The 23,319-nt window shown below is 34.0% G+C and overlaps 4 protein-coding genes and 1 long non-coding RNA gene across 6 annotated transcripts in view; 2 read left to right on the plus strand and 3 right to left on the minus strand.

Annotated features, from left to right (window-relative positions):
* The window catches only part of LOC100750012 (pyrokinin-1 receptor), a 32,695-nt gene extending 29,392 nt beyond the window's left edge, over nucleotides 1-3,303 (plus strand). For both annotated transcript variants that reach the window (XM_033322896.1, XM_003492415.4), the window contains 3 exons: nucleotides 433-647; nucleotides 1,268-1,664; nucleotides 2,079-3,303. In XM_033322896.1, coding sequence (XP_033178787.1) covers nucleotides 433-647; nucleotides 1,268-1,664; nucleotides 2,079-2,326 — 860 coding nt within the window. In that variant the 3' untranslated portion in view covers nucleotides 2,327-3,303. The remainder of the gene's footprint in view (nucleotides 1-432; nucleotides 648-1,267; nucleotides 1,665-2,078) is intronic.
* LOC100747223 (glutathione S-transferase) lies at nucleotides 3,123-6,881 on the minus strand. The gene is made up of 5 exons (XM_012390117.3): nucleotides 6,726-6,881; nucleotides 4,682-4,817; nucleotides 4,145-4,312; nucleotides 3,825-3,961; nucleotides 3,123-3,502 (listed from the first exon to the last, which is right to left on the minus strand). Exons 2-5 carry the CDS (start codon nucleotides 4,812-4,814, stop codon nucleotides 3,335-3,337), a joined length of 606 nt encoding a protein of 201 aa, XP_012245540.1. The 5' UTR covers nucleotides 4,815-4,817; nucleotides 6,726-6,881; the 3' UTR covers nucleotides 3,123-3,334.
* A 2,477-nt stretch (nucleotides 6,882-9,358) lies between these two features.
* Nucleotides 9,359-11,916, minus strand: LOC100750129 (glutathione S-transferase). Its single transcript, XM_033322905.1, has 3 exons — nucleotides 11,823-11,916; nucleotides 10,224-10,836; nucleotides 9,359-9,971 (listed from the first exon to the last, which is right to left on the minus strand). Exons 2-3 carry the CDS (start codon nucleotides 10,399-10,401, stop codon nucleotides 9,664-9,666), a joined length of 486 nt encoding a protein of 161 aa, XP_033178796.1. The 5' UTR covers nucleotides 10,402-10,836; nucleotides 11,823-11,916; the 3' UTR covers nucleotides 9,359-9,663.
* Nucleotides 11,917-14,284: 2,368 nt separating this feature from the next.
* Nucleotides 14,285-19,416, minus strand: LOC100747342 (glutathione S-transferase-like). The gene is made up of 4 exons (XM_012390118.3): nucleotides 19,114-19,416; nucleotides 17,779-17,946; nucleotides 16,092-16,234; nucleotides 14,285-14,452 (listed from the first exon to the last, which is right to left on the minus strand). The coding sequence occupies exons 1-4, from the start codon at nucleotides 19,253-19,255 to the stop codon at nucleotides 14,285-14,287; spliced, it is 621 nt and encodes a 206-aa protein (XP_012245541.1). The 5' UTR covers nucleotides 19,256-19,416.
* LOC117152146 lies at nucleotides 16,208-17,415 on the plus strand. Its single transcript, XR_004462416.1, has 2 exons — nucleotides 16,208-16,779; nucleotides 16,875-17,415. It is a non-coding gene; the product is annotated as an uncharacterized LOC117152146 (long non-coding RNA).
* Nucleotides 19,417-23,319: the final 3,903 nt, after the last annotated feature.

Genomic DNA, 23,319 nt, shown 5'->3' on the forward strand with positions numbered 1-23,319 from the left:
TTTGTATGTTTATTTTGAATTTTTCATAATTGCATTACATCCTCAAATAATTAAATAATGATAATCCATACAGATCTAAAATACAGACGATTTAACTCGTCATTTTGGTTGATAATTTCTTTGGACGTAACAAATAATTTTCGTGGACATCGTAATTTCTTCATTTTTAAAGTTCCTTTATTCTTTCACGCGTGGCTTTGTTTTCGTTAAAAATAAATTCTGCCATATGTACGTCTGCAAGAACTAAAATTAACATCAATGAAAATATAATTTATTTTTATTAATTTTTATCTTTAAAATTGTAATTTTTCGTTTAAAGACGATCCGGTTAATAGGTTAATACGTCCGATTGTAAAATTATCTGCTGTAAATACCAATAATAAACGCATTTATAGGAAAAAAAATGAAACAGGAACGATTTGATCGTTGCAGTTGCAGTAGTAGTGGCGTTCTTCATCTGTTGGGCACCGTTCCACGCTCAAAGGCTGTTAGCTGTGCACGCAAAGAATACGACTGAACCGAAAGACGCGTTAGTAATAGTCTACACTATCCTCACGTACACGTCCGGGGTGTTTTATTACCTTTCCACGACAGTGAATCCACTGCTCTACAACATCATGTCCAACAAATTTAGGGAGGCTTTCAAGGTAAGTTATCACTTGAGAATTTTGAATCGAAATCTACCTGTCAACGATCCTGTTTCAATTATCAATCATCCCCCAGAGTAACGAATAATGAACGTATCTTTGTATATTCGTGTTACATTTTAACTGTGTTTTTAACTTTACAAATGAATATTTCCGTGGTTTTTCTTTATATCCTCTATGTTTTCTTCTTTGCACCCTAAAGTAGAAAACTACAGAGCTTTACAACGATCCTGAAAAATCTAAGATACTACAAACAAGTAGAAAATCTGTGCGAAGTTAATTTTCTTTCCGACAAGCTACGTGTACCGATCGATGGTACGAGTAATCTACCGACGAGGATAATAATTAACGAATGATAATAACGTTGTAAAATATAAGAAGAAGAGATATAAAGAACTGGAACTTGCTATTAACGACTTTTCACCAAAATTGTGGAAATAATAAGTGAAAAAAAAGAAAAAAAAGAAAAAATGACAGTATTACAATAGGTACTATTACGAACGTAAAAATTACAAAAGAAATCTGAAAATTAAGAAAAAATCGAACCCCCACCCTCCCTCCCCAAAAGATTGAGATGGAGTCTGACAAAGTGCGTTAAACAAACTGAAGTTAACTTTCAGTCGATGCTGTCGAATCACTGCGGGTCCTCCCGCAAGTCAGTACCACGACAGCTGACGTACAGTAGCCTCTCGAGGTACGCGAGGTCCACGTTCAGGCAGACGGATGATCGTCAGAATTCGCCGTCGATCTCCATCAGTGACGACAACCAAAAACTGAGAACGACCAATACCACCGAACTTATCGGATTAAACGATCGAAAGAACAATGGACGAAACCAGTCCGACTCTGTGGCGAATAAGATCAATCATCGAGAATACAGCAGGAGCGTATCCAGAGGATCGAACTCCAGTCAGCTTACCCTGATGTCGTCCGTTAGTAAAAGTTTCAACGAAGGCAACAATAACTTGACTGCGACTTACGTGAACATTCAAAGAGCATCGAGAGTTGTCACGCTCGGTAAGTGAGATTTTATTTGTATTTTATACTTTTAATTTTTCTTGATAGAAATATTCTTCAAGTCGTTCAGGTGAAGTCCTGGATCGTTTATCGAATATTGATTACGTCTAAATGAGCGATAATTTATAAATGTTGGAGATCGATGAATCTATTCAAAGTTCATGGCCTTCGGCTAACGACCATAGCAATCGGCGTGTAATAGTCACGTTAACGCGCAATAAAGGTTAATAATATAAGAATTGGTGAGGAAAGTAACAATTTTAAGCATCAATCAACGTAATTATTTCCACGTCAACGAGACAGTATAATATTTAATTGTCGACCGAGAAAATCAAATATTTTCACTCTTTGACGATTAATTTGTTTCGAGTTACGAGTTTCTAAGCTATAATTTTCTTAACCTTCTTTAAACAGGTATACTCGCCGGCAGATGGAGATTGGGAACCAAAGAGCTATTTTCGCCTCAACAGAAGATCGTAACTAGTTCAGCGCCGAAACCGGAAACGAGGACAATGTTGGCACCGCGATTCCAAAGTCGTCCGAGTATAGAGAGTACAAACACTATCAGTAACTCTAGTTTAAAGGACCATGACGAGACAGAGTTTACTGGTATGGAATTGGCACGATACATGGGTGAACTGAACTGTGACTTAATCACCTAACGCTCGTTTAAGGAAAAGCGTCCCTTCGTCGAACGAGTGAAGCATAAGTACTTAACGAATTAAAGAAAAAAGTTGAGAAATTGAGGCTTTGAAGTAGGAATACGTATATGCGAACTTCTATAGGCAACAGTCAGGAGAATCTGAGAAAGAAGAACTTAAGACTTGAAATTTAAACAAAAATACTGAATATGTATGTCTTTTAAGAGGAAGCATATTTGTAAATCTTATATTGTAACCGAACAGCAGGAGATCTACGAACAAGCTGATGTAAATCATATTATTAGTCTGACATAAACGCTTCCCCAATGTATTGCGAAAACGCCCACATTGAAAAGATCCAAGATCATCGAAATTTAATATTACCGATTAACACTACTGTGTTGTATACGCCCTTTCCGCGTGTTCATTGATCCGCAAACATCATTATAAATCACTGAAACGGTGAAAACTGTAAGAAAACGATTCCATGGTTCATTTTGCGTAAACAGCAGCGCTTAAACAAATTTTCTAAGAATAGATACAGGAAGAAATTGAATAATACTGTGAAAACATGATCTCAGACGATTTCAAACTTAATTAAGGGTAAATGTTATTATAACGATACTAAACATAGAGCAAGGTCGTTTGGAAATTACAGAAAGTCATAGAGATCGTGTAATATTTTAAGGAAACATCGTTCATAAGTAGTACAGTGCGAATTGATTATGTAATTAATTATGAAATTTGCTTTGTGCATTCTTGTACTTCATTTCACTGAAAATACAAGTTCACTGCTTCGCAATTACAAAAGGAAAGCTCTTGAATAAATATAAGCGATATTTATTTTTCTACTCGTATCATACATAACAATTTGTAAAAACCATTCATCTATCTCATCTATGTTTTTATAAACGTGACGTAAAATTTGTATGAAACATAGAATGTAAAAGAATCTGCAAGTATACTTGCAAGGAAATAAACCAATCGACGGTCCTGTTGAACTCTAACGCACGTAGAAAGTCTCTAAACTTAAAACATGCTTTGGGGTCGGCTGTCGAGATAAGCTTTGATGTTAGGTAGCGACCTGACTTTCTCTACCAATTTCTTCAGTTCAGGGTGGTCTTTGTTGATGTCGGTTTGCAGCATGTTGGACAAGGTCTCCGATTGTGCGGCATAGAAAAGGTCAGCCCATGTCAACTACAACGACAATTGAAAATGTGGCTTAGAAATAAGTTTAAAATTACTTTAACTGGTATTAAGAAAACAAAAAATTAATCGACCTCATCTTTTGTAAATTCTTTTACTTTTACTTTACTTTTCATTATTGATATCTGAAAAATAGACTCAGATAAAGATGAAGATTACAAATTTAGAGCAATAATTGCAAAAAAATTACAAAATTACAAAGAAAATCTTTAGTAATATCACTCTTTCCGACTATTCAATTTGTGCTCGATTACTGAAGAAACAGCTTCTGAGCAGCTGATTTCTAGACTTTGCAAAACAAATAAACAATTACCTTTCCATTGACAAAGTGTCCTCCGTTTTTCTTCACCTGCTCATCCAACTTATGCAGCATGGGAAGCTTCTTCTCAGCGTTAGCCTTCAGTTTGGCCTTGTATCCAGGGTCTTGTTCAAAGTGGTATTGAGAGTATGCTATAAATTATAAATACAAAATCGATATATAAAAATTAAAACATAAATTCGAAATATTCTCTTCAAGTATACGTATGTTTTTGTGTGGACTGTTCTTCGTTTGAAAGAAACAATAATCATGAATCAAAGAATGACAAACCAAGTACTGTTAAAGTGAGTTAACGCAACGTAATAGACGTTTACCTGTTCTCACGTCATCGATGGTGTCAACGGTGGCATCGATTAGGAAAGCTTCTTCATCGTTGGAACCATAGAGATTGTTTTTCCTGGCGAGCAGGCGAAGGATTGCTTTCGATTGATAGTAAGCCTTGCCGTCGACTTCCAAGACGGGTACTTGACCAAGTGGCATACCTGAAATATTCGCGATCATCAATAATCAACAAGTCATTAATTAATATTACATGTGAACAGAGGAATTCAAACATTTATCAAAATCAAGGCTCTTGATTTGCTCTTTGGGAAACATAGCGTAGAGATTACGTATCTTCGACAGGAGTCAAATATAATATCGTTATTTATACAGTTTATACGGAAGTCTTAAAAAAGTCTTCCATCGAGACCCCATTGGACATTTATTAATTTTGAATCAAGTATTCGTCAAATTACATTTTTTATGTAATCTGAACTTGTATCTTAAAAGTTCTTTTGTAACATAAACTGTTGAAAAGCGTAAACTTCATATAAGTATGAAATTAATATATTAGAGTTTTGAATTTTTACCTTTTTTAACTTCCGGCCATTCATCCTGAGTGAGCCTCCTGTCCTCAAATTTAATTCCACTTTGGTGCAAAACCAGCCTAATTGGTTCAGCAAGGCCAGTGATGTTGAAGTAAGTCAATCTGTAGCTGGGCATTTCCTGTATTAAACAAACATAATTTGATGTACTCAAATTTTCTAATATTATTTTGTATTGGTTTGCTTCTAGAGTAATGTTCTAGATGAGACGTCTAGAGTAATGTCTAAAGCAATGTTCTTCTAGAGTTATCCTTCGTTTATATTCTCACGAGGGAGATTAATCTAAGATCGTACTCATTATAATAGAAATCAGTTTGAAAATTTTGTAATAATATTTCCAAATATATATATATATATATTAGAATATTATTATATTATATATTATATATTATTATTATTATATTAGAATATATAATTATATATATATATAATTTTCTAAAATTTATTTATATAACTTTGTACGTAGGTAACTGAACAGTTTTATTTTAATAATATCATGAGTTGCAGTATTGCTCGTACGTCCGATATATCTTTGTCGTGATTCACGTTATATGAAACACGCAATCGCTGTTGGCACAATAATGTTGCCATCTAAGTCTCGTCACTGATTATCTATTGTTACCTTCGCAAGGTAAACACCTAACGTATGTTATAAATTGTATGAAGTCTTATGTTAGATATCTATGAATAATACTCTGCACTTCACTGAAACGCTACTTCAAGTATTTTTGAAATAAAAATTAAAAAGTTAGAGAGTTAAAAAAGATAACGATTGAGGAAATCGAAAAATTGTAATATTTGAAATTCGTGGTGCTTGACAATTTAAATATTTAGAAGTTGTAATATTCGTAAAATGGGAAATTTGAAGCACTGAATATTCTCAGGTTTAGAAGTTGAAGATTCAAAGTTGATCTCTTTGAACAAGGAAAATTCGATTGTAAATATGTATAATTGCAACGCCCTCGCATAAAAAAGAATCGAAATTCAGCCATTGAATGAAATTTTTAATTATTGCTAATGTTAGTTTAAATAAACTCTTGCCCGTCAAACTGAAAAAGTGTAGCTGTCTAACAGTAGAAGATTCTAATTGTTCAAGTACTTCAAATTAGCGCAACATTCATTAATATCTTCTAAAAGAAACCTTGTACTTAGTAGTTTGTAACTCACTATTACGTTAAAATTCATGTTTATGATCCGTGACATTGAACATGATAAACGAAGTGAAGGTTCGCGGTTTCTAACATTAGTTCCGTTAATGATACGAGTATAACAACTAGCCGGCTAATAAAATTTATTTTTTTACGCTGACGCATACATTACTATAGTTATAATGTCAATAAACAGAAAGGACATAAAAGCTATGCGATAAAGAACACATGCTATCGATTGATATTTTAATTCATTTATTAATTTATTAATTTTATTAAAATGTCTGTTTAAAGTTTATAAAAATATATGTAACCGTCTATTTTTTATCTCTGATATTTAGAAATCACAGAAAAACAATTGACGAAATTTGCAAAGACTGGAGAACACTTATCAAATTTTCAAATTTCCTACTTTTCTAAGGACATAATAGCGAATTGCGCAATATTGCGCAAGAGAGTTGTGCGAAACTTCAGAGTGGCTCTGAATGAAACCTGTCGCTTCTCTCCAGCTAAACGAACATGGATCAATATATCCAATGAAATACTCTGAACTTCTAACTGATGATATAAAATCAAACATCGTTCGCGAAGTTAATTACCTTCGGTTTCTGTCAATATCGAGAGAGTACAAATTATAAAGCTTCCTTTGAAAATACGATTATTATTTGAAGTTTGGGAAGAAAATTATTTATCACGCAATAGCAGCATTTAAATGAAATTTCAAATTAATTTAATTTTTAATTTACAATAGAATATAACCTATTAATAAATTTCGAAAATAAAGCCTGATGTTACATTGCCACGATGCAAATATATCAAAGTACAAACTTTTGCAGAACCTTTATTACGTGAAAAATGGTATTGAGACATAAAAGACTTACGATGTTTTAGACTGGAACGTGAACTAGACACGTTGATCTCTCGTAGAATACTGCTTTGAATTACCGACCATGAGCTTCATATAAATAGTTCTTGTAATTCTCCGAGAATATCGTTCTCCCCACCATGCTGAATGATATTCGTGTGATAAATCGCGATAGCGTACATGGCAGAATCAACTAGAATTTCTTGATAGAGTAACATCCTTCGTGGCACAGCTTTGTTAATAAGTAAATCACTTCGTAATGGGTATCATAAAAAAAGTCTATGAACTAAACGATCTATTGGGGCGTTGAATGACGTCCGTTACGGTTACGAGCAATATTTATTGTAATTATATTGTTTAGCCCGCTAAAAAGACTCATTGTTTGAAAAGGGAGATAAGATTCCACTTTTCTATACTCGGTTTCATCGGCAAGGCTAAATTTTCTAGTAGATTGCAAATTATTTATTTATTACGCACATAACGATAAGTTATGTGAAAGATGGTTAATTTCAAAGTTAACAAATTGTTGATGATAGAAAATATGTTTTGATTATAATTTGATGAAAAGTCAATGCCCTCTTTTTAATTGAAAATAGTAAATAATAAAATTGGACGAATTGCAATAATCTAACCAGCCACTTTCTAGATTGAGGTTAGGTTAGGCCTATTTCATAATGTCAGATTGTCGGGTTTCTGGAGCGGCAAAATTTTGCAAATCATGGAGATAGCAAAAAATCAGTAACCCAATAGAGTAATTGTGTGTTACACCACATAGAGTAACTTTTAGAGTCCTTCACGAAAAATGATTTCGCGTTTACCATATCTCGATATTTTATGATACTTTTCATATTATAAAAAAATTAAGTTTATTGAACGGGTTGAAATTCTTCAGCTTTATTTTTACAGAAATTTCGGAGTTAAAGCTATATAATTATAACAATTTAATAATTAATAACTAATATGATTATAAGTCATTAAAAATCAGGCTACGAAAGATTATAAATCTTTAAAAAAACAAGAGATAGAAAACAAGATAATTGTCCTCGTAATCGTTTATTTTGATCAAGAAGTTTTGTTAGAATGATCAACAACATTGATATGTTGAGAAACGTGTTGAGATGAGATAACTTTCTAAATAAAATTGTCGGTACGGTCCAAATTTTTAGAATTAATAATGCCAATAAGAATCTTGTACAGTCATTCTTTCGTAAGATGATTTTAACTTTATCACTGGTGTAATAATATTTAAAGATAATGTTATCTATTTATTTATATGTATCCAAATAAGGTAATATCGACCGATTCTTTAAGTAAGCAGTGAAATATAAGTATACCAGATATCGATTGCGCAATCTTATACAAATCAATGTAGGGTGAAAATAAAATATTAAGAATATTTTACTAACTTCTTTCTCTCGTTTTATATTTTGAAATAGAGCATAACATTCATGAATTAATAGCTTAAGATTTTTTGAAGAACGTACAAGACGGAACACGAACAATAAAAAAGGGATGTTAAATACAAAAAAATAGATTGAAATTTAGATTATGAAATATAAAAAAATGATATTGCATAATTTACAATTATTTTCGATAGCTTACGTCAGTATATTGGAGTGTAAACTATAAAATATTCAAAAACTGATACCATTTAAACATAATTTAGAAAAACAATAAATTGCGGAAACCGATAGTTAAAACTCAATACGATCGATACTCCAAAACTCTAATCCTAATAATTACTCAGCAATAATAACCGATAATTCATGTTGATTAATGTTTGAACTCCGTTTTTTTTCTGTATGTGTATACAAATTTTGTACAGTTTGATAAAGCGAAATTAAATTATCATCTTTTTGTACTACTTCAAACATTGAGATTTTTCATCTTCAAGGTCGATCACATATAGTTTCAGATTGCGGAGTTGCATGGGTAATTAATTTTGCAATCGGTTTTCCTTTGATATAGATGTGAATACAAATAGCCATTGATTGACAATATACCGAAGCAATTCTAGTTTAATTTGAAGTCATCGATCCTTTGATATCTTTGGAAGAATAGTAAAAGTACAGAGAAAACAAGAAAAAATGGCGTTAACTAAAAGATAGCTCCAATGTATCTCATAAATATTATCTATATATCATTTGTAAGATGTTAGTGACCAAGATATCGAATTATACAAAAATTGTATGTAATGATTAATACTTGAACGTTACTTACATTTATGTACATGAAAATTTGATCTTTTATTAACTAAGTTATTGATCGACAAAATGACTTCCTACATAATTCTCCGCCTGAACTGAAATGCATATTTTTTTTTACGCAAGCCTTATGTGTAGCTAGCAACGAGCAAACAGATTAATTACTTTACACACGGTCGTATCTTGTTTGATGTAGGCGAGTTCTCTCGTGTAATCAAGGAAGTACTCAACTTTAAAGCGATAACAGAAGAACATTATTGTATCGATAAAAATCATGCTTTTTTCAAAGAAATATATAACTCGTATTTTTTTTAAAGCACCCCTCATAACGTATTGAATAAAATAATCATACATTTTTTTTTGTTCAACATTTGTAAAATACGATATTATCAAGATCACCAAGGAGGTAATCTTCAATTCTTAATGAATATAATAAAAAACATAATTAATGATTGTTTGATGGTTTTATTATTATCTCTATACTACAAAAGCAGAACATCGTGTCAACAGTTTATATAGTTCGTATGTTTCTGTAGGAATACACAAATAATAGTTCTCTATCGCAACATAATCTAAAGGGAAAACCCTATCTAAATGACAAAAATATCGGTAATAACTGGAACTAATGAATGTTAAAAGCAATCAGTATATTCCATACAAACATCAACACGATTCGTTCTTCATTTTCTAAACACAGCAACTAAGACTGCAATCTCTAAACACTTATAAAACCATAAGCAATCGTGAAGTTTAGTATTCGCTAACTGGGCGTCTCTCAAACCAGTCTCTGATCGTGGGCAGACGGAGGACCCTTTTCTCCAGCAGCTTCAGATTCTCGTAATTCTCGATCAGATTACTCTTGTACATAAAGTTGAAATAATCGAGCAGAGCAACGAATGTTAAATCAGCCCAAGAGAGAGTACCATCGCGGAAGTAGCCGTCATTCTTCTTCACATCCTGGTCCAAACTTTCTAAAATGGGCGGCAGCGTCTTTTCAGCAGCCGCGCGTTTCTTAGCTTTGTACTTCTCGTCTTTCTCATAGTAGAACTCGGCAATTACTGAAAATTTGTTTTCAGTTAAATTCGCTAATGTTATACTAATTTGAATACAGTGTTGTGCGAAATTTAAATGATACTGAAGATAGAATTACAATCCTTTTTAATCCTTTGTTTTGTATTGTTGACATACGTGTATCGTTCGATTAAATCAAATATTAAATCGGATTTCAACTAATAAATACCTGAACAGATATGTACTATCTGTTATCAAGACTCTCATAAGTTTTATGCAAAACAGCACTGGATACTTACTATAACGAATATCATGAATAGTATCAACAACGGAATCAATATGAAGACTTGCCAAGTCAGTCTTTCCAGCTAAATCATATTGTCTGGCTACGAAACGGCAAATAGCTGTAGCGTGACCAACCAGCCTTTTATCAAATATGAGCATAGGAAGCATGTTACAAGAAGCCACTAAAAACATACAATTAACAGAATCAAAGATTCTATCGAACAAACAGATTATGTTGCTTCTTAAATATCTAGCTTCCTGTTATCTGTTTTGGAAAGATATAATTTAATTTATTGATAATTTATCAGCAAACAAAGGGCATTGTCTCCTTAACAATACTTATTGTTCTCCCACATATCTTATAGAGCAATGTGGGAGTAAACAATAATCTCTGTTGTACTCTGCATAATTGTATTCTACTTTATTTAGCTACTTTAGTTAAATTAGGAAAGATGAGATTTAAGAAACAGAATTTCTTTAAATTTTAAGCTTACACTCGCTTATTTCTGCCCAGCCGTCCTTTCTGATATATTCATCTTCAAATGGAATACTAGAATAGCTGAAGATAAAACGGATTGGTTCTGCCAATGCCATAATTGGGAACTGAGTCAATTTATAGTACCGCAGCTGGCTGGAAGCATAATATATACAAAGTAAAAACAAAGAATCATTGATGACAAGAATTATATTATTACAAATTATGAAGTATAAGACAATATAAGTAAAAAGCATCAACTACCAACTACTCGCATAGCTATTTGTATCTTTATATTTTAATATAGCTTAGATATAAAAAGAATATTATTTTTGGATGTAATAATGTATAAACTTGCGCCAAATATTATAACAAAATATTGCACTTTCTATTTAAGTAGGATAGACATATTACCGGCATTTATCTTTTTTCTATAGCAATGAAATTGTTTATAAAAAAGTTTATAAGAAAACTATCAATTAATGCAAACAACGCATTTCAAAATATTAATTACATTCGCGCGATTCGTTATCTCTAGTATTAATTTAACCATATGGTTCTATACACCCAAGACCCTCTAACAGTAATTTAGTACCATTACTAGTCGTATGTACAATGCATGTTTGTATACAACTTTCGTAACTACAAAACATTCAGCATGATTATATATTTTTCCAAACTTAAGAAACATTTTCTAATTGCATACTTAAATTTATCGATCAATTATGAACATATGATAACATTTATTTCTTTCAACTACTAATTTTCAAATCCTCTGCTGTTCCTTTAATTGAACAACGCGCCAACTTTTCGTACAAATATCTTGTATCTTATCTGTATTATTTAGTTATCAATAAAGAAGAAACATTTTCTAATTGTATACTTAAATTTATCGATCAATTATGAACATGTAATAACATTTATTTCTTTCAACTACTAATTTTTAAATCATCTGCTGTTCGGTTAATTGAAGGATGTCGGCTTTCTGTAGAAGTATTTTATATTTATTATTTAATTATGAATAAGGAAAAAACATACAAAATATAGTTTTTAAACTATAATAAACTAGTTTATTATTTATAAAGAGAAACTTTGACTCAGGATATATATACTATATATATACTATTTACTTACTTACCTTAATTTTTCTTTTAAGACTTCAAAGTCGGAACAATCGCGGGGAAATTCCATGTTGGTCGACGGTAACTGATTGAATGAGACAAAACTGATCTTTAAATCTCTGTATGTTCTTCTCCCCCCTGTTGCTTCAACGTAACTCTTATCCTATTGGTGGAGCTGCGCTGAAATGTGAAATTATGGCTACATAAGGATATCCGGAAAGACTCATTGAATGATTTTATAGTTTAAAGTTAATAAATTTCCATAAATTAAAGTTGAAAATTTATGAGAACATGTTTTCTGTAACAAAACTTAGTAAAAACAAACTAGTAAGGTTTATAAATTCTTTAATGATTATGTATGTATTCATATACAACAACACACAACATTGAGGCGCGAAATTTCAAATTCAAAGAAAGATAAATAACAAATATTGCGAACAAATGATATTAAATTTACAATAATCTCATGTAAGAAAAAATAAAAGGGATAAAAGTAGTACAGAAGATAGAAAAATCTATAAAACTGGTGGCTGGGAAATAGAAAATATATAAATTTATGTTATTAGAGTTTTTTATTGATTTGCATAAAAGAAAATTATTTATTTTCAATGTTAATTTAGGTGACTAAATTAGCAATGATATTATATGAAATTTTCTATTTTTATCAATCATAATACTCAATTACATAATAATCAATCAGTAGTTAAGTACTTCTGTCGATAAATGAAATAGAAAGATTATACCACAGACGAAATTTTTTTATATCTACATAAAATATATTGCGATTAAAATAGTATTTTTCTATGTAGTAGAAAAATATAAGAAAAGTAATATTGAAACTATTAAGGTGTGGCGGATCAATATCAACAGGACGCCCACAGGTCGAGCTGTGAATATCAACCGCCAACACTAGAGGGCTATTGATATAAATAGCACACCCAGCAAGACCCCCTCCACGTCTAAGGCAGGGACTGCCGGGCGTAGCTTTATTGACGAGTCCGCCAGTCCACCGGTAGTCCTGGGACGAAGTGGACGAGTCTCATCCGCCACCAGCAGTTAGTGAGAAAAATAACGTTAAACTACTCGTTTCTTTATTTTTACATTTATTTTTATTATCTTATTACTTTACATCTTTATTATTTTATTACATTACATCTTTATTATATTACGACTTTATTATTACATTACATCAATTGACATCTTTACAATCAGAACGATTCAATACACATTTTAACGTTTTTTAACGTTTAATTGATAACATTTAATTAGAACTTTATATTGATTAGAGATATCGCAACGATCAGAAATATCGATACATATATCAATACTTTAGCTCAAAATTCGTAGATTCGTAGATTCCTCATTGTTCATACAAATTGTGTTACATATGTCCAAATCAAATTTAATTTAAGTGCATTAACGTTTTCAAATTCATCTTTTATTTTCAAAGAACATCATATTTGCGCTTACTTTATAACTTGATTTTTTTTTCTTTCTTTCTTTCTTTTTTTCTCTCTTTTTTTTTCTAAAGTAAATCACATTTATCATCTGGTATATTTTTTGCGGTAATTTCTGTCTGTACATTTTCTTCTTTTCCCTTACTCCTCTTTCTCTTTCTAATGAATTCTTTTTATTTCGTAAAATAATTTTTGTATGTTCAATTTTCTTAAGTGCAATCCTTATTTCTGATAACTTACTTTTATTAGATAATTCTTGTGAATCTTCTACTACATCTTTTACTATCGTTTTCGTTTTTACTATCTGAAATTGATTTTTGTTTAACACCTCTTTTTTCTTCTTTGGCAAATTTATTTTCTACATTTTCCGATGCCTTTTGTTTATTAATTATTTCAGACTTGTCTTCGATTAATTTCGTCTTTAAAGCGCTTCGCAAAATTTTATTTGTGTTTGATTGTCTGGTTTGATGATAAACAATTTCTTCAAATTTTGGCGATTGGTTTGATTATAAACAATTTCTTCAAATTTTGGCAAAGTATCAGGCTTTGCAGCAACATTATAACGACTGCTCCGTTTACTACTATCTAACATAGATGGAGATGGATTCTTGTCATCTTTATGTTGACGATACTGTGTCTGAGGAAAGGGGTGGGTGTGTCTAAGGACACGGGACTATCGGATTTGTGGGTGACAATTTTAATGGAAGTGAGGAAGTTAAGGAAGTGAGGGCAGTAGAAGGACCTTAACTATAAAAAAGCCAAGGCCCTTAAGACTATTGAGGGTGCGCCAAGGATATGCAGATATCTGGGTGCTATCCTGTCTGTGGTGTGTAGCCTGGTCTCTGATGTGAATTGTGGTTACATAGACTATATGACATTCTACAAATATAGACACGAAAATTTGTTTTTAAGTAGGACTATTATATTTCACTACACGTGTACATTGAATATTTGTTGATAGCGATGCCAGTGTATATATATAGTGTACTGGTCATCTTTTTATCTACATAATCTTGACATGTTCAGAATTCTGTGAATGGTCGTCTAGCCAGCCAATCTGCGATAGCTGGTATACTATTAATCTTTTTCTGTAACGCACGAAGACCTGGATACTTATTCAGAGCATATGGCCCAAATATAAGCTCGTAACTTTCAAGGGCCGTTACAAACACGAAGTCCGCCCATGTCGTCTGAAAAAATGTTTGTATACATTTATTTTGCACCTCCTCTATCAAACAATTTTTTTACTTTACCTCGAAAAATGTGAAAAATCGAACTCTTAACTAAAGATCACTAGCTTTTTAGGAAGAATTTGGATTTTTATTTTATTGTCAGAATTTAATGGATAATTTTAGAAACTTCAACCTTTGGGGGTATTTGTTAATTAAAAATGACAAAACTGGTATTATGTAAAAGAGAGCAATGTGTATCCTGAATCAATGTCGAATGGAAATTAGACAGTTCTATAAAAATAATCCTTCTCACGATTCCACAACTTCATAGCTTAATTAAATACAATTCTTCGGCATAAATATATATATAAATATATATAAATATATACATTCGGCATAAATATAATTACAAATACATTTACAGGAATTGTGTAATATGAAATTGAAATCGTAAACTCTAGATTCTAGTATTCTTTCACTTTCATGTTTCCTATGAGCCCTTCAATCGCTAAATATTTTGCAATGAAACACGTATTATTAAACAACATAATCATACTAAATTAATTTAATGTGACTATTTATTATTATTATATAATAACACAGTGATGAAAGAAATAAACTGGTCAAGTAATCTAAAGAACGATAATAATAATATATGTATATCGTAATATCGTAGAATAGCTTTGATTGGAGATCGGCTGAAATTAGAAAACACCGCGTACACGTCGTCTTTTTGTGGTTTGTTTACGTCCAAGAGCGCCTAGTAACAGTGACGCGAGAAAAGATAAGCAGCGTCAGAACAAAGGTACGGTTTCATATTTCAAGGAGTGGCAATCGAGAGGCCAGAGTATGTGAGCCGAAAAGTGTGTGTGTGTGTGTGTGAGAGAGAGAGAGAGAGGACGAGAGCAAGAGCGAGCACGACCGAGCAGGAATGCATTGGCGAGGGTCAGAGTTGATCGAGACGTCGAAGCGTAGAGTCGTTAGAATTGAGTTGCGAGTGTCGTCGAGTGTCAGAGTTGCTAGTGAGAGAGAGAGAGAGAGTTACCAAATAGTTGTCAAGTTATTTGATGTAAATACGAGCGTTGCATTTAGTTTTCCTGTTAATCAAACATCGTTTCTCTGTCTAACTAATATCTATATTTTCAATCCATTATTAATAAATTATAATTAATCGGACAAAATTACACCTTTAATATATTCCGATATTACAATACGTATCTATGTCAGTGACAGTGAGAAAAATTCAGATATCTGTACTTAAGTGATTACACTTATAAGTATCATTATATATTATATATATATATATATATATATATGATATTTCGAATGGTATCATTTATCACTCATTAAAAAAGAGTGTTATATCCAGAGAAATGATTTTACATATCTTAATCTTTGCTTTGATTACGATAGTAATAATTTCTATCAAACTTCCTTGATGAGGAAGATACATGAATAATTATCTAAAAGCTGAAAATCTTGGCAAATTCATTTGTACATAATAAACTAACAGGAGTGAATTTTAAAGATACACGCTGCTCTCAACAATTAAAGCTGTCTTATCTCAACAAAGTTTCAATAATTTTTTATGGACAACATGGTCCAGTTTGCACAAAGAGTAAAAATTTTAACATTAAATTTGCATAAAATATCTTACAACATCAGGAACGATATTTCCACCATTTTTGGTAACAAGCTCATCAAATTTATTCATGTAATATGGTATTGTGTGCTCCAAAAGTTCCATCTTCTTCGCTTGCTTCCTTTCGGGGTCCTCCTCAACGCGATAGATGTTTATATCTGAAACATATATGAAACCAACCGTTACGTTCATTTGTGTTTTTCCCCCCAAACAAAGAGAAAATAAGTTGTAAAAGAAGCCTCTCATAGTTCCTACAATTTCTTCATTCTCTTTGCTTTTTTCAGTATTGCCTCGACAAGTTCGTGTGGTTCACGATACTTGAAATATATATACCAGCGTAAATATATATTACCAGCGTGGGAATTGTCTTGGAAAGTTGGAAAATCTTTCAAGAGGAACAACATTGCTAATTGAGATTAGAAACGGAAGGTAAATAAATCCTTGCTTCTACTTAGAGCTTTTTTATTTACTTCTGACGAGTAAAGTACTGTTATTAAAGTTTGATTAAAGGTACCAATATATAAACAACCATTTGTGGATAGGTCAGGTTATATAACTCATAATAAAGGTTATATAACTCTTAGTGATTAAGTAAGAAAAGAGAAACGAGAAAAAGTCTTTTATCTAGATCTTAATAAAGTATACTATATTTATCTCTATATCAAGAATAACAACAAGATATAAACAGTCTTTTAGAAATTGAGTAAATATTACATAATTACATCTTGAGCAATATTTTGCGTCTTAGCTTTTGCTTAATCATTATTATAATCTTAAATATCTGTAAATTCTTCACAGACTCTTTGCATCTTCTATACAGGTATTTCCTGATCATCTCATAACACACAGGAAGAAAAAATAGAGGAAGAGACAGCGTAAAAAAATGTTGCGTAGGAGTATCATCGCACTACATCGTTCGACAATTGATGCACGTCATGGCGATCGTCACGGTTTAAAGCAGGCCATCAAAACACGTTTGTTATCGTACGGAAAAATCTGCGATGTTCCAGCTGTTCAGGTGCATCGAATTGTGAATCATCGGCGGTACGAAGCAAGGCAAGGGGCGTAAATGGAGAAAGAAGAAAAGAAAAAGATTCGCATAAATGATAAAATATAATCGTTCGTTCCTCGTCGATGGCGGATGGATGGCTTTAATCGTGGACGATATCGATACGATTATATTTTATACATTTGAAACAAATATAAAAGACGAGCATAAACCAGAGATACGATCGTTATGATATTATTCAATCGGTAGCCTATTTACCTCGTTTTTTATTCACCTTCTCTGTCTAGTAATAATTTTTCGATTCGACTGGCGTGACGTTACGTTGGCGGTGTAAAAACACGATTTTAAACACCTGCGGATAGTTGCATGAGTTTCGAGCGATTCCATTCCCTTCGATTTATATTTATGCGATCAACGCCGATAAGACGCCGATGTTTTTATATTTTAAACGAAAAGAAGAAAGAGAATAGAGATGTATTACTTTACTAAACTAAAAGTGACTACTAAAATTTTCTATCCTCTAAATTCTATCTACGATTCTATAATCTAAAAACTGACTTTTGCAAACTAGCTGTAACATTCGCTTAACGGAAAAACATACGTATCTTGTTTGTACTCGTCTTTTCACAATGAATTCTCAAACGTCTGTCTCTGTGGTGAGACAAATGCAAAGTCATCTCATCAGTTACTCACATTGCTTCAAATCTTCAAGAGAATCGATGTGCATGTCGCACTGCATCGCATCGTAGTCGGTCTTTCCTGTTAGATTGAACTTCTTCGCCAAGTATCGCCCCACAGCGTGACTTTGCGCTACCTGTTTCCCGTCTATCTCCAGCACAGGCAGCTGTCCATAAGGCATTGCTAAGAAAAAACATAGCTCATATGAAGACCATGTAGTGGGGAACGATCGGTAGGAAATCACAACATAGCTTCCGAGGCCGTTGCGTTCTTGTGAATAGATGAATCGAAATCATTTCGGTTTTAATTAACATGGCCTAGTAAAGAAATATAGAAATGTCTTCTTTCTCCTTTTTTTCTTTTCTTACGATTACGATGAACGGAAAGGGACGAATCTGTCTGATGAGGTGTACTGAATGTACGAGGAACGATCAGTATCGTTTTGCGGGAAGACCTTATACAATGATAGTGGACTTACAACTGCGAATAAAAAATTCACGTCGCATAATACCAGGCACGGAAAAAATATTAGAAAATGTACACCGTTCTTGTAATGAAAATTGAAATGCAAGGAATATAAATCGAATGTCTCTTGCGAACGTAATTTCGTGTTTTACACCGACATGATTGATTTACAGACATACGTTGATTTTTTGTTTCTCTATCTGCAAGCGACATATAAGATTATATCGAAGACTATGCTGCGTAAAACTTTTATTATACTATTTACGATAGAAATGTCGCAACGGAAGATCGAATTTTATGTCTGCTTCGTTCTTTCGACTTTTTAGCTATGTTCTTGTTCATTTCCGAACTGATTTCAAGTTTTTATCCTTTTTTTCCGACAAGTCCTAAAAATTTTTTAAATTAACGAGAAACGTAGAAGTATTTTTGTATTCCTATTTTAAGTCACCTATTTACGGTTTTCTCAAAATATTCAAAATGCTTCGATTCATTGAAAACACTAAAGATTGCAACACGATATTACGGAAGCAAAACTTAATGAAAAGTTCGACTTTATTCCGTATGAAATTTTACTTTCATACGGATTATTATTATTATACTATTATACTATATAGAACTATTATACTATTATAACTATATACTATATACTATACTCTACTATTATACTATATACTATATACTATACTATTCTACTATACTATACTATATAGAACAGTTTGAGTAAATGGTCTACTATTATACTATATACTATATAATACTCTACTATTATACTATATACTATATACTATACTATTCTACTATACTATACTATATAGAACAGTTTGAGTAAATGGTAGATATCTGAGAGTTGAACGATGAAAGTAAACATCGATTCCCCATGCTTACAATCCTTCAATTCGGGCCAGAGTTCGTCAGGTATCCTTTCGTCGATATATTTCATGCCGGCATACGCAAATATGTAGCGAATATGCTCGGCACGACCACGGGCATCAAAGTAGATGAGTTTGTAAGTTGGTTCGCTGCTCATCTTTCCTGACCTGGCACCTTATTGGGGAAAATGTTACAATTAACTCGTGTAATCAACAAACTGTGTACGTGTTTGTGTGTATAGAGAACAATTTATTTATAGATGGAATAATTCATATAATACGCAAAATAAATCATTTAGAAAGCTGGAATATGTGTTTTTGAAACAATTAATTATGTCAAAAAAATATTTCAAACGAGATCTATTCTGTTCTGAAAAAAATAATAATTAAATGTAATTACTTATAAAAAAAGAATTAAATGTAATTAGTTTCTTTTTACGCGCGCGATATTATTGGGGATATATAAAAGTCAACTTAATTTTTTTAAATAGATATATTTATACATATATTTGTAGATATAAGTACATATAGTATAGATATAAGTAGTATAGTATAGATATAATAGACATAAATGTCGAGTCTGAATCCGCATCCGAGCTGAAGTCACACTCCGAGTCCGAGCTCGAGGCGCCCTCCCGGGGAGGGCTCGCGGGAGGTAGCGGTTCTGCGTTGGAGTTCTTCATTGTCCGGTCGGGCGTGGGGTACCTTTATTGTTGATAGTGACACTAGTGACGAGGGCCTCAGGCTTGATAACGAATCCGCGGCCAACGGAAGGACAGGTTCCCTTGCTCTAACTCACACGTGCACCCTGCTCGTAAGGCGCTCGACTTCCTTCGCCGATCAGCTCTCTAGCAAGACTGCTCGTCGTCCCAACGAAGCCACTGAAACAAGACTTCGCTGTCGATTGGTTGATTTCGGACAAAAGCCGCTTGTCTGTTTGCAAGAACATCTCAATTGCCGAAAAAAACCAGGTTTTATAGCGGGTCCTCAGGCTGCCGGGACTTGTGTTGTGTACGTGCCTCAACGTCAGGTATTCATTGTTCTAGGGAACCGTTAGCATGTTTTACTGTCCGATACCTCCATGGGTAGTTCCTTTTATGAGGGTCATAGCACCGCTCCGCACCTTTGTTCGACGGAGCGCCCGTCCCGTTGACCGCGGCTACGTTGAGCGGCGAGCTGTCGCCCCGAACCGAGGTTCACCATCACTAATGCCGTACGATTGCTATCGGTTTGGATACTTGCGATTGTTTCGTTATGGCTATATTAGGCTCTAGGTTGCAAGGTTAGGGTGTTGTCCTGAAGTTCCAGAGGGGCCCCGGCGTCCTTTCGTCTCCAGCTCGGCCATCCTGACACTCACACGTCCTCGTGTGTGGCCTGCTGGCTTAGTCTACCCGTCGGGGCTTCCACCATGCAGACATCGACCCCGCGCTCGTTCTCGGGGCGATGTTTTTCTTCTCGCCGCGATGGACAGCGAGACGCGATGTGTCCCGGCTCGTGGCAGCGAAAGCACAACGCTTTTAGCGATGCAGCGTGTCGGCTTTCCTCCAGGCGTCGGGGGTCCTTCCTCGGTTCCCACTTCGCCCTCTTGCGGCATTCAGATGTCGGATGTCCGTAAATACCGCAGTGGCCACACCTGGTCCAGGAGGTGGGTGACCTGCCTCGTTTGCTTCCGGAGCTCGCTGATGACCTCCACGGCGGGGGCGTTGGCCACTCCACGTATAGGAAGGGCTTCATTTCCTTTTGAAATTGTTTCACCGACGTGATGTCACTCGTGAGCGCTAGTCGTTTAAAACGTTCGTCGCGCAAGCCCAGCAGATGGAGGGCGGTAGCGGCGAGTATTTCTTCCTTGGTTGAATTTCGCCACTTCGACCCCAGGAGGGTGATGATACGATTTCCGTACGCCCCTGGTGTTTCGGCGTCCCGCGGTAGTTCCTCGGCTACCTTGATTAGCGACGCGGCTGCTACTTCTTGGCCACCGAAGTGCGCGGTGAATTGTTCCTTAAAATCTGGCCAGGTGATCTCTTCGCCGTTCATTATCTGCGTAAGCCAATACGCTGCCGGACCCTCTAGGGCACGGTTTAGGGCAGAATACAGTGCGCTGTTTTTCAGGGGGTGGTCCCTCATGAGCAGGCCGACGGCTGTGCACCAGGCGGCTGGATCTGCGTCCGTGGCTTCGGGGTTGAAGCGCGGTAGCGATACCCAGGTTGCCCGGTGTCCTTTCTTCTTCTTCTTCCTCTTCTTCCTCTTCTTCTTCCCTAGCGACCGCTTTAGTGCGCGCACGATACTCTTACGATCCCGTGCCGACAACGTGTGTTCGGATGTCTCTTCTGATGTCGAGTCTGAATCCGAATCCGAGCTCGAGTCACACTCCGAGTCCGAGCTCGAGGCGTCCTCCCGGACAGGGCTATCGGGAGATTGCGATTCCGTGTTGGAGTTGTCCATCGTCCGGTCGCGCGTGGAGTACCTTTATTGTCGATAGGAGGGTGTTACGGAACAGGCGCGGGTACACAGCAGACACACGCAGGCGACACTAGTGACTAGGCTTGATAACGAATCCTCGGCCAAAGGGAGGACAGGTTCCCTTGCTCTAACTCACACGTGCACCACTTCCTGCTCGTAAGACGCGACTTCCTTCGCCGATCAGCTCTCTAGCAAGACTGCTCGTCGTCCCAACGATGCCACCGAAACAAGACTCCGTCTTCAAACAAGTTTCGATCTGTTTACAATGATAGCAATGAGAGGAGAATGTCTATGAAAGTTATAAATGCGATATTGGATAACATTTCTGCGAGTGGGTTTGTTTTTCGTTACAAATGTTTTTTAAACGAATCTGCAATCTGTTGGAAACAACGGAACAGTAACGGGACGACTGATAGGGAAATAAAAAAGATCGCGTTTTATTTGAACAGACAAATCTTTGAAATCTATTCGAAAGTCTATTTGAAATGGTACGAGCTCGAAAAGAACGGTGAATACTATAGAAGAAGGATTAATTAAAATTCTTATTAATCTGTACGCTTTGTATATTAAATATCTTGGTCGATGCCAAGATAAAAAATTATTATACAAAACAGTGAAGTATTCACGTCTGACATTAATATTGAGTATTACCATTACTGTAATTTAATTTTTAACCGATCCTGAAAATTCCTTAAAACGTAAAAAGTATAAAATGTTACTGTGCATTTCAGGATTAAATGCACTGTAATTTAGAAACAGTTACGAAGCGGAAACAAATAATTTATTCAGAATAAGAATTCTACGTAATCATGTTAAAAAACAAAACGTACTTATAACGCGTTTAAACTCCAAATATATAGAGACAATAAGGGAAAAAAATTAAACGAAGAATCGTATTTTTTGTAAATTCACACAAAATTTTATCCAAAAAAAAATTGGCCTGTACCAATATTTTTATTTGTCGTTACAAGTTACGAGGGTATTAAAAAATTGGCCAGGAATGGACCAGAGATAAGAATTTATCAGACTTGCTCTCGTAAATTTCAAGACGTTGCATCGGATATTCTTGAAAATCTTTGGATAATGGCCTCGACATTTCGTAGCTTCTATCCTCGAAGCGGAAGAACTGGGCGTTAAAAGCGACAGAACTGGAGAAACTCGGTGACCGCGAGCCTTTCACGCTCTCGACAGATTTCTCATCCCTCGTAATCCTCCCGGTGTCACCCAATTTCCTTCCTCGTATTGCGATTTGTTGCTTCCAACGAAGCGACATCTTGTCTTGTGATTTCCTTTTTCGTCACGTGAAACACGACCGAACTTGTTCAAACACACGATTCATATTTATCTAACTCGACAAAACGCCGTATCATTGAAACATTCTTTGGCTTTTATGTAAATTCCAATAAATTATGTTAATGTTCGTGGAGACATTATTGCTACCTATTTTATCTGTCGTGATTCAAATTGATTTGTGGCTACGTACGTATATATATATATATATATATATATATATATATATATATATATATATATATATATATATATATATATATATATATATATATATATATATATATATATATATATATATATATATATATATATATATATATATATATATATATATATATATATATATATATATATATATATATATATATATATATATATATATATATATATATATATATATATATATATATATATATATATATATATATATATATATATATATATATATATATATATATATATATATATA

The sequence above is a fragment of the Bombus impatiens genome, unplaced genomic scaffold (genome assembly GCF_000188095.3).
Source record: "Bombus impatiens unplaced genomic scaffold, BIMP_2.2 scf_0724, whole genome shotgun sequence".
In the NCBI taxonomy this organism is placed as follows: Eukaryota; Metazoa; Arthropoda; class Insecta; order Hymenoptera; family Apidae; genus Bombus; species Bombus impatiens.